The 11882-nt window shown below is 31.1% G+C and overlaps 1 protein-coding gene across 1 annotated transcript; it reads right to left on the reverse strand.

The window, feature by feature from the left end:
• Window positions 1–1318: 1318 nt before the first annotated feature.
• LOC134727058 (QRFP-like peptide receptor) lies at window positions 1319–7641 on the reverse strand. The gene is made up of 5 exons (XM_063591444.1): window positions 7222–7641; window positions 6571–6965; window positions 5445–5552; window positions 3395–3563; window positions 1319–2016 (listed from the first exon to the last, which is right to left on the reverse strand). Exons 1-5 carry the CDS (start codon window positions 7613–7615, stop codon window positions 1826–1828), a joined length of 1257 nt encoding a protein of 418 aa, XP_063447514.1. The 5' UTR covers window positions 7616–7641; the 3' UTR covers window positions 1319–1825.
• Between the last annotated feature and the right edge of the window lie 4241 nt (window positions 7642–11882).

Genomic DNA, 11882 nt, shown 5'->3' on the forward strand with positions numbered 1-11882 from the left:
TGTATCCAAAAAAATAAGTTTTTTTTAACCCAAGAATGAAATTTCCGCCTCCAAATTTTTACAATATGAATCTCTAAGACAGATTTAACTTAATTTAAAATAAAAAAAAATTGTTTCATCTCTTTGTATTGTGACAATATGAACCAAGAGAACAGCAACCATGGTTTCAAAACACGTACAGTTTTTACCAAACTGAATAAAGATCTGAGTTGGTGCGCTTTGTCCGACAAATATCACTTTAAACTACTTAAACTGACGAAAAAGGAAAATCAACAATCAAACATTTTTTTTAATTTTCGTCGCCTCAACATTCATACAAAAAGTAAAATCACAAAAATACTGAACTCCGAGGAAAATTCTAAACAGGGAGTCCCTAATAAAATGGCAAAATCAAAAGTTCAAACCCATCAAAAGAATGGATAACAACTGTCCTATTTCTGACTTGGTATAGGCATTTTCTAATGTAGAAAATGTCGGATTGAACCTGGTTTCATAGATAGCTTTTCTTACTTGTATGACAGTCGCATCAAATTCCATTATATTAACAACGATGTGTGACAAAAACAAGATTCTGAAAACCTTATGACTACAACCAAAGAGGGTGTTCAAAATATATTGTAAAGGTGGCTGAATTTTATCAGAGATATAATTCAGATGTGTGTTTATAAGATTTACTTATGCTGGTACAATATCGAAATGTAAGAATTGATCACGTAATACGATACTTCTTCTTATTCCAAATCATTTAAAATGAACAATACCTGATTGCTCGGTACTTTTTTAACGTCCAGTGGTAAAATTTTCATGAATATCTATGATGTTAATAGTTATCAAACGTACCAGGCTTATTATTTTTTTAAATATGCCAGACTCGCGTTTTGTCTACCTAAGACTCATCAGTCATGCTCAGGTTAAAAAAAAGTTAGAAAGCCAAACAAGTACAAAGTTGAAGAGCATGTATGACCCAAAATTCCAAAAAAGTTATGCCAAATACAGCTAAGGTTGTCTATGCACAATAAATGTAATACACTTTGGTATGTTCCACAAAGTAGTCAATCTATTGAAGGGAGTACTTTAGATTGCCACTGGAAAAGGAAAGCAGTTAGCTATGAGCATACATTTTGCCTTGAAACACAGTTTACCACGAATGTCTACTATAGTCGAAGCTACAATCCCAATTCAAACTTTTTATATCAAACTGTGTTTAAAGAGAAAAAAATAAAAACTACTTATTTTTCATTTAATATAATAAATTAAAAGATTCTCAAATAACCAAACTACCAAAATTCTACAAAGTTACAGTTTTGTTCGGAAAAGCACTTGATTTCTGATTATATAGTTACATCAAGCAATATGACATGTCTTATTCTGCTAAGAAAGAGGCATTTTAAATTTTGTCAAGTTCCCGCAGACATTTAGTTTGAGTATTGTCATATCACAGTCATAACAAATAGGTTCATTCGACAATCATCGGGTTAATCCGCTACTGTTAAATGAAAGTACGGAGTCGGCCGAACTGTGACGATGCAAATAGGTTATCTCAAATACAATCGACCATGTTGGTGTTTATGACGTACATATGGCACAGATCTAATTCTCTACAAGCTTATCTATCTTTCTTTTAGTTATATACACCTATAACTATTGTTCTCAATATAAAAATATGAAAATAATTGTCAAGCAACTTGTATGCTCCTGTTAGGGTTTCGAATTTATACAAATAAGATACAATGGATAAGCGTTGGTTCGTTAAAAAGATCACATGAGACCGGTGGGTAAATAAATAGGCTGTTGTCACGCCAATGGTTTAAAGCTTTTCTAAGCTTTATTCTTCTTGTTGGACTTCTTGTGTTTGGTCTTGGTAACAGCTATGTACTAATTGTATATCACTGAAGGAATAACGATGGTTATTATTAAGGTTAGGTTGCTGGGCATTGCTAGGTCCTTGAAGATCTATACTATTGGAGTCTTGTTCTTCTGAATCGGAGTTTTCCAGTGGAGCTTCTGATCCTAAACCTACAACATAAAATGGTTATTGTAAATTATTAATTTGATATTAATGAATTATCAACTTTGGAAATATATATCTTTACTTATTTAAGTACATGTATTTTTTCATATTATAAGTCTATTTTAGATTTTAACTTCATTCATTTGTATTATCAATGCGTTTTCTTCTTAATCTGAAATAATTGACAACAGAACAGTTCCAATCTGATCATGAGGACACGTACTATAAAGTTGTCCCAATGACAGATTGTGTGTGTTAATTTGTGGAATTTCTTTTACTGTCGCCATTGATAATAATACGTATATTATACTTTCCCCTTTTCATGTAATACATGCATACCGTGATCTGCAACAACAACAAACAAACAAAACATCTGAAAACAGAACGCGAACAAAAACAAAAAAACATCGGCTTACACTTATTTGTAAAGTCTCAGTTTTTTGAAATTTCAAATTTCGAAGTGAGAAACCGGAGAATAAAAAATAATTTGAAAACGGAAAAGTAAAATAAAAATAAAAGTAAGAACAGATTTTTTAAAACTGTAAAAATAAAAGGATAAAGGTTTGTAGTCATACAGAAGCGAAGTGACTGGACATGTATTCGAAATGACACCGACATTGAATGTTCTTGTTGTACCATTTCATAGTTTAACGGTTACAAAAATTTGGTCTATGTGCATGTATGTATCTTGAAACAGTTTATCAGAAGCTTTAAATCAGGTTTTAATTTACAATATAGAAGAGTGCATTTCTAACAGTTTAAATAAAGCACAAATAAATGTGCTGCAAACGTGTGTCTTCAATAAGCGAAACTTACAACCAATTAAAACAAAAAGCATAAGACATTTGATCCCCGTTGGTAAATTAGAAATTACAAAATCCCTCAAGCAGAGAAACCATTAGCTGAATGTGGCTATTCTTTTTTTTTTAAATGTTTTTTCTTTTCTTTTTTTTTAGACGTTTCGTTCCTAACGTTTCTAAGCCTTTAAGTTTAAATGTTTAGGTTTGATCGTTCTTTATGAATTGAAGGTTAATCCATTAAAGTGCTTCTGACGCACAATGTATTGAGTGCTATACTGTGGATTCGTTTATTTTCGAAGGTACCATTTCCTTTGATTGAGTAAAGCTAATATATTCGTAGATATGTAGTCGTGCTTTTGGCAAAGTCTGCATACATTTATTTAAAAAAAATTGTAATTCGTCTAAATATACCTTCGTGGTTCCATTTCACCCATAAAATCCACGAAAATTAGTATCGTTAAACGAATATTAATGAATCCACAGTTTTTTATTATTATTCAAATATATGTAAAGATTGATTTTCAGACAACCATTGAATTTTTAAAAATGTCGGTATTAAATATTTTTTAATAAATAAACGTACCTGGATACACAGTTGTTGGACTGAATTTGTTTCTTTTACATTTTATCATTGCTATTGCAGCATGTCGGAAACATTTGTTGAAGCCAATGTAAATCAAAGGATGAAAACATGTACTGGAATATGCCATGTAATATGCAGCAAAAACATAGGAATCTATCCATGGCGGAAGCTGTAATAAATAAATATGCCATGTTATATGCAGCAAAAGCATAGGAATCTATCCATGGCGAAAGCTGTAATAAATAAATATACCATGTTATATGCAGCAAAAACATAGGAATCTATCCATGGCGGAAGCTGTAATAAATAAATATGCCATGTTATATGCAGCAAACATGAATCTATCCATGGCGGAATATTCAGGAATTTTACTCACAAAATCAATGGCAAAAGAACATGCATAAATAAAACATGTAAATGTAAAAAATGAGACGTTCCCTGTGTTAGCAACACTTGGCCAAGAGAACCAAAATATAATTCAGATATAGAATTCACCACATATTAAATTTCGATTGTTCGCTTTTTCAGTTTATTCATCTATCTACAAAAAACATCTACAAAAAACAGTTCGTAAAACTAAAACTATTTTTTTTTTTATAAATGTTTGTTTGAATTTAACCCATATGGTCCTAAAACGTGTATGGTCAGCTCGTATTGGACCGTACGAGTTACGGAGTATACTCCGACCGTACTCTTATTTTCGGACTGTACGAGAATACGAATACCGTATGGACCGTACGCGTACGGTCCAAATGCTCATATGGTCTGGAACATATACACATAGTACCATAAAGGATTTAAAAAAAAAAAGAAAACAAAATGCGTAAGGACACTTTTGATAAATACTTATATAAACTTACACCTTTAACAGGTATCGCGGCTGTATTTATTTTGGCCATATGAATTTTCTCTCTTTTAAATATTCTTAGATATAAGAACATGTTATTGCTTTGTTTTGTTTTTTATTTGATCTTGTGGTTTTTTAAGGTATGTTTATCAGGGAAAAAAAACATTAATTTATAGCAAAAAAATAACATTAATTTATAGCAAAATCACATTTTGTACGAAATTTTGAAACTTATGTACCAGGATCACTTTAGACAAAATAAAGGAAAAATTCAATAACTCCACCTTTTAATGTAAATAATGATACTATAATTTATAAAAAAAAAATATATAGTTTTAGGAAACTTCGTCAAAATGAGAGAAAAAAACCAAACAATGTGCATAAATAAATGTGGATTCTAAATGCATTCTTTTATGTCAGAACATTGGAACGTGAGTTTGTGAAGTATGATAGTCCATATCAGTTTCGACGACTATGATTGATTAATTGTTGGCAGCTTAACGTGCAGTGGCAAATATCGCACGTATGTTGAAGATAGTGAAGACTATGAATTATGTAACTTTTTATTTTAAGTAAAATTTAGATTTCGCATTGTTTAACGAGACATAGTCCGCAATACAATGCATTAAATTTGCATTGACTTTTTACACATGCATCCACGTAATACTTCAACATAACTAATGTATTTATAACCAATGTATAAGTTCTTTCTAAAGTAAAGTGTTTAAAACTTCTGATTATTTCAAATATATTAGAAGATCCTTTGCGAAGACAACTGTTAGTTAATAAACAAGTACATGTGTACCATATATTTGTAATTTCAAAATTGTTAATGTCTTGTTATACAAAATGAGATGTGCGGTACACACAACGAGAAAAAAACCCAACCAAAGAAGACCCCAACAGATATCGGCAGTCTTCATTATTATATAAAATTCTATATACACTTCTATATTTGTCACTAGACGTCAATATTCACTTCTCTGCTTAACTGTTGTATTTTCAATTATAATAAATAAGATTGAGAATAGAAATGGGGAATGTGTCAAAGAGAAAACAACCTGACCAAAGAGCAGACACTAGCCGAAGGCCACCATTGGGTTTTCAATGAAGTGAGAAACTCACGCACCCGGAGGCGTCCTTCAGCCGGCCCCTAAACAAACATATATACTAGTTCAGTGATAATGGTTGTATCATTCTTACCTTTGAATGTGCGTTTCTCGTTCTAAAAACATCCCAAAGTTTAAGACATTGTTGTGGTGTCCAGCATATAAAAAATACTAACAGTACTGATAACAGCATGTTCAGTGCCTAATTAAAAAAAAGGAATACTATTTATATCATATTTATAATTTAAAATAAAGTTGTGTTGATTATTTATCAAAATTAGTTCTATGTTAGATTCCGTTTTGATTTCGTTTGACTCTTAATAACTAATATAAACATCCTACATCTTTTAAGTTGATTTCTCTTTCGAACAATCTTTATCGATTTTCTACTTTTCACAAAATATTAAGATTACATAAATAACACAATAAGATATTATTTTAGACGCAAGGTATTAAAAATATATAAGGATAAATTTCATCGATCCCACACGCTACATTTTTTTCAGTTTATGAATGGTTAAAGTTTTGTTTTGCAAGAAATCGTAGCAGTGGTCATATAGGCAACATTCTCTTTGGTCGATAAAATTCTGTTTTGAAGTGGATTGCGCATTGCATCTTTTACTTCCATTTTTGTTGTTTCCATATTTCATTGAAATTCACCAGTTATTTTCTACTTATGAATTATTAATGTTCCCGAAGAAAAAAACTGTGAACGATAGCTGGCATAGTATCCAACCGACTTTGTTCCACAGTAGATCCTGCGAATAATTGAAGACCTAGAAATCCTAAAGCGAAGTTGCGAAACTGTATGCAATGCGCAGAAATAGAATTATGTGTTTTTTATTAAGCTATGATTAACTTATTAAGTCATTAAATATCGGTAATTAAATAATGAACATTCATATATCAATCAAATATTTTCTATTTTTTTTTTATTCATAAAGATTCTTAAAATATCCTTTTACGTCAAAATTTTACATGAAATGAACATTATTGAGATTTTGTAGAATAAAAACTTCATTGCCAAATTATGCGCGTCGTATAATTTTTCTGAATTTTCTATTTAACTTTGATAATTTGTCCATCATAACGCAATATTTAATTCTGAAAGAACCAACTTTAAAAACACACAAAAATTGGAGTTTAAGTAATATTTTAAATGTACATCCTTACGGGAACAAATATGAATATGCAAAAACACAATTTAAATATAATATTACCTTCCTCTTCATGTCAAGGGATGAAGAATGAATAAATGTTATAGGTATGTCCGACTTTTTACGCTTCCCCATAGAAAGTACAATACAAACACACATTATCCAAATCGGTATCGCATAACCAATTATGAAAAATATTGTTGTATATGCCTTCCGAGAATCTTTGGAAGGGAACTTTGCTTGACACAGCACTTCGTGTTTTCCCAAAAAGTCAAGTTCCACTAAATGTGTATATAATAGCCATGGCAACGCAATAGCTGCACCACAAACCCATGTCAGTATAATTACGATAATCTGGTGCCCTTGAGTGAGCCACAATAAAGAAGGGTGTTCCGAAGCTAGGAATCTGTCCAAAATGGTAACCAGTAATGTGAATATTCCAACGGATACCACGAATACTAAAAAAGACGGAAAATAATATATGAATTTCTGTATGAGCAACTATTTGTTAGTTTCTTGTAGTTTTAATAAAAAGATTACTCTGAAAAAAAATTAAAAAAAAAAAAACTTCAGGTGCTATTTTATATACATAAAATAAGAAATTTATTTTTTGATTATTTTTTTATTTAAAATAATGTTCACATCATTTCGTATTGAACACGCTTGCTGATTCTTACTTTAAAAATTGACAAATCAAATAATGAATTTTCTTACCTTGTGAAAACGTGTTAATTTTGCAGAAAAAAGAACCAAGAATCCATTTCGACGGATTAAAATTGGTCACTAAATGAAGCCACATGCAAGTCAACGGCACTAATATATCTGCCACAGCCAGATTGAGAATGTAATAATTGAATTTTGTTCGAAGGCTTTTAGTAGACAAAATAACAATTATCAACGTCAGGTTTCCGAAGAATGAAACAAACATTGCAACTGCATAGGCAAAAATTTTGATCGCTTTTTCATCGTCTGACATTTCATGTTTCTTCACTTTGGCAAACAAGTCCTTTAAACTCAAATTGCCTAAGTCGAAATCAAACGTATGATTACCAAAGACAAAATCCGAAGGCGAATTCCAGTTATCCATATTTTTCTTGTAATTTCTCATTCAAAGATCCTATAATTTGGTTAAAGTGTTCATGATGAAATAACCTATTGACTATAGTAGAAGAGACTATACAAATGTTTCTAAAAGTAGAAAAGATAAGGTCTGCGAACCAACCTCTAAATCAAAATGACATTTAACTTCTTATCTTAAATACAGAAATCTTATTTAATCCTTTCCTATACAAATACATCAATTTAAATATCAATGTAAACAATCAAGTCTGGAAATCTTTGTTTTACGGGAGTTGTTGACACACTTGACAACTTTTCGGTATTCGTTTCCTCCCTCCAGGTTAATATCCGTTTACTAGAATCCAGAGTAAATACTTTTGCTGTGACACTCATTTGATCTGGTACCTAGTATGGTAAGATCGATATTAGCCAATCCGCTGTAAGTAGTCGCGTGCTGTTCCCAGTTTAGCTCTTGAAGTGTTTAGTTCTGTTTTGTATTTTCTATCTTTGTGGTGGTCTTCGTTCAAATTTATTTTGAATTTTCTTATTGTTTTACGAACTTTTATGATCTGTGTTGACCGTAATAACAAACTGTTCTACCTTCTTCCTGATATGTGATATCATGTTTTATAGTCGTGATGGACCTTCTGAATAATAACTTTAAAAACATTAACGGTACCAATGTTACTTCATCACCAGGGCGGATCCAGACATTTTAAAAAGAGGGGTTCCTAACCCAGGACAAGGGGGGGGGGGGGGGGGGGGGGGTACCGATTACATGTCCCCATTTAAATTCATTGATCGTCCAAAAAAAGGAGGGGTTCCAACCCCCGGACCCCCCCCCCCCCCCCCCCCCCCCTCTGGAACCGCGCCTGATCACATGCGAATTCAAATAAGATGTTTCTCCTGTGATCCTCGATAAAAAATATTTGAAAATTCAAAACCTTATACAAATACCGAAGAAAAAAAATAAAAACAAAATAAGACCTAATTTAAAGATATACTCGAAGAAGGCATCTGAACTATATGCATGATGAAGATACATTCCTTAATTTAAAAAATATAAAAAATGGTTTCACAGTAAATTCCATAAACATGTATTAAGTTAGAAACAGTTAAATAATAATATGAAGATGCAAATTTATTATTAATAACTTGTCTACCAACTGGTTTAAAAGATGACTGAGATGTTCTCCTTTTTGTTGGTGTTTTTAGAGATTTTGGTCAAATGAGGAACTTAAGGAGCGTAACACTAAATGACAATGGAAGTTTGTTGACTGATGAAAAAATCAAAGTAATGGAAATTGAAATTTACGTCACGAATGAAGCAATACACACAAAAACGCACCCATAGTATAGTTTATAATTAAAATTCAGCGATTTATGATGCAAACTAATGCAAAATTTCTAGAAACTTCATTTTTTTAGCAAAGAAATCATTTACTATTATGATGTTTCGTTTTGTCATAAATTGGTCAATCTGGATGCAACGTATACACTGACAATGCAGAATATCTATCACTAGCAGTTTTGAACTTTGGACTGTCTGTTCTTGACAGGGGTGACCTTGACAGGGTGGAACATTTATTAAATATAGACGCTAATATCATAAAGTGGTTTGTAATTGATATAAATTGGAATAAGGTTATGGATTTAGTATATTAAAAGTTGTGTTGTCATTCTATTTACGTCATCACTACGTATGTACTTCAGTAAATTATGTTACAGATAGAAAAGGGTGTAACATTGTTCGCCCATATTAAGAGCTAGATATTTAATTTTAAATTTGTATGATAAAATGTACTCTTGTTAAAAATGTTAGATGAATGAATTTCGGTCGTGCAAATTTTGTAGCACTTTGTATAAAGCGTGTCCTTCATACCGGTTGTGCACAGAAGATTGCGTTTCGTGACTACACTTTCCCCACATTATCTACATATTATTATTTTTGCAACTGTTTTGTACAATAAGTTGAAATTCACCTTTTGTCGTAGCGACCCTGCCCTTAAAACTATTACATATAGAAACCTTATGAAAATACTTGTACATTATAGAAGCTTGTATTTTGGTATATTGCTCTATTTTATATCTCTTCTGGTATATTTGGGGGCAAGCTGTAATGACATTATGTTGACGTCTAAATGAAGAATACCAAAATTCTCGCTTTATTCATATATATATATATACATCTAAAAAATTGATAAAATAGAAATAAATGTACATGCGCATACTAATCTACGTATACACAATACTGAAATCTATCATTCCGACTCCAAACCGATCTGTCTTTAAATTTACTCGTTAATACCGAGTTCTAAGCGAGAAAGCAGCAAGCATAACTCTACAAGTTTGAGGGCATAATATTTTAAATTTGGCCCAATAAGAACTTCAAATATTCAAACTATTTCACTAATGCAGTGGACTGGACGACGATTACTATTATTAGAAATGAAACGTGCTGTCCACATCCATACTGTTATATCTTCAAAATTTCATTCTTCATTTTAATTCATAAATAGAATTTTATCTAGCCAAATTTAGAATTCCATTCCTTCAAATCAAAGTGAAAATTGACATCTGTTGCAATGATAATGGTTTGGGGGGAAATAGAAATTATAAAACATTTTATTATCAATTTCGATTTCGATTTCATTTTCATTCTATTTTATTGTTTTAGTGAGAAGTCATTATAAGTTAGAGTTATTTTATAATATATTCGCTATTAGATACATTAAATTAATCAAATTTTAGAACTAGACAATGTAGATAAAAAAAGATAAAATCACAAAAATATTATCTATGACAGAACTTTAAAATGGCGTTTGTTGCTCCACTTTTTAAAAGACCGAAGTACGGAAAGTCGGAAAGTGCATACCAAGAACAATACAGAAAACTAAAGGTCGGTTAATTTATACTACAACGAAAAACACAGAAGTGATGTGTAGTTCACAATTAGCACCCAAATTTATGCTGAAGTTTGAATACATCATCTTATTATTATTCTTGTTCTTGCTTGTTAAATGTTTTATACAATCAACTATTCAGGAAAATAAATGTACACTTGAAATAAACAGAAAAGCCCACCAAAGGTGTTTATTTGACCGTTGACGACCTTTGCTGTGTGGGTCGTTCTGGTGTTGGTGCTCTCAAACGTTATGTATACGTATGACTTCACAAACTTCCGGTCTACATGTGCACAGAAACACGTGACATGCGCACTAAAATTCGGACCAGGTATTTTGATCAGAATTTTAAAATGTTTTGTTAAAGGAAACTAAACAAATTCACCATGACCAAAACAATAATACCGTTTTACATATTTTAATCCGTTTCATTTTGTAAATGTAAGAACATTTTTTATATGAAATTTAAAAGGCTCGCGGGTATAAGATTTTCAGAAAAAAAAATAAACATTAATTTTTCATTATAAATTTATTTATTACCTTACGTAAGTATTATTTTATCATATGGTACAAAAATCATTAAAAAAATCAATTCGTGTTAGCCCCAAGTGAATTTTAAAATGTAGATATCATTGAAAAAGCTCCAAATTATCTCCCTTTGATGCAAAAAATGCCATTTTTTGCCATTAAAATTGAAATACCTTTTTTTAACTCATCGGTGACCTATATTTTTATTGTTGTTTTCGAATAAGCTGTACATAAACTAAATAATTGTGAAATTTTAGCGATTTAGTTCTTTTCTTATTTCGATATTACCGCTATTTCTCCTATTAGTTCAACAGAAAAAAAGGACATTAACAAAAATGTTTGCTTCTTTCGAAGGCAGATTGTGAGCGTAAATGAACGGTGACCCCATTTAATTGTTTCATTTTTTCTATTAAGTATAAGATAAACTTCATTTATAGAAAAATATAGAGAAATATTATATTGAATAAAAAAAAATGATTTAGACCCGCGAGTTCCCTCACGCTAGATTCTTCTTCGAAGATACTACATATACTAAAATTATACATTAACTTTACTTATCCTCGTTATATATTTAAATGACAAAAATAAGAATGCGTGTACTTTATTTCTTTAATTTGTAAAACTATTTTTCACAGCATATAACTGATATGAAAATCGAAAACCTAAGTCTTGCTTAAAAACAAAAATGATATTGTCAACAAAGTTTACTTGCATGTATATAAAATTGAGAATGGAAATGGGGAATGTGTCAAAGAGACAACAACCCGACCAAAATAAAAAAAACACAACAGCAGAAGGTCACCAACAGGTCTTCAATGTAGCGAGAAATTCCCGCACCCGGAGGCGTCCTTCAGCTGGCCCCCAAACAAACATACACTAGTTCAG

The sequence above is a fragment of the Mytilus trossulus genome, chromosome 7, assembly GCF_036588685.1.
Source record: "Mytilus trossulus isolate FHL-02 chromosome 7, PNRI_Mtr1.1.1.hap1, whole genome shotgun sequence".
In the NCBI taxonomy this organism is placed as follows: domain Eukaryota; kingdom Metazoa; phylum Mollusca; class Bivalvia; order Mytilida; family Mytilidae; genus Mytilus; species Mytilus trossulus.

Coding starts and splice junctions, on each gene's coding strand:
- LOC134727058 (XM_063591444.1), bottom strand. CDS start 7,615: ATGAGAAATTACAAGAAAAATATGGATAACTGGAATTCGCCTTCGGAT. Junction 6,966..7,221: donor AATTAACACGTTTTCACAAG/GTAAGAAAATTC, acceptor CGTCTTTTTTAG/TATTCGTGGTATCCGTTGGA. Junction 5,553..6,570: donor CCCTTGACATGAAGAGGAAG/GTAATATTATAT, acceptor TTTTTTAATTAG/GCACTGAACATGCTGTTATC.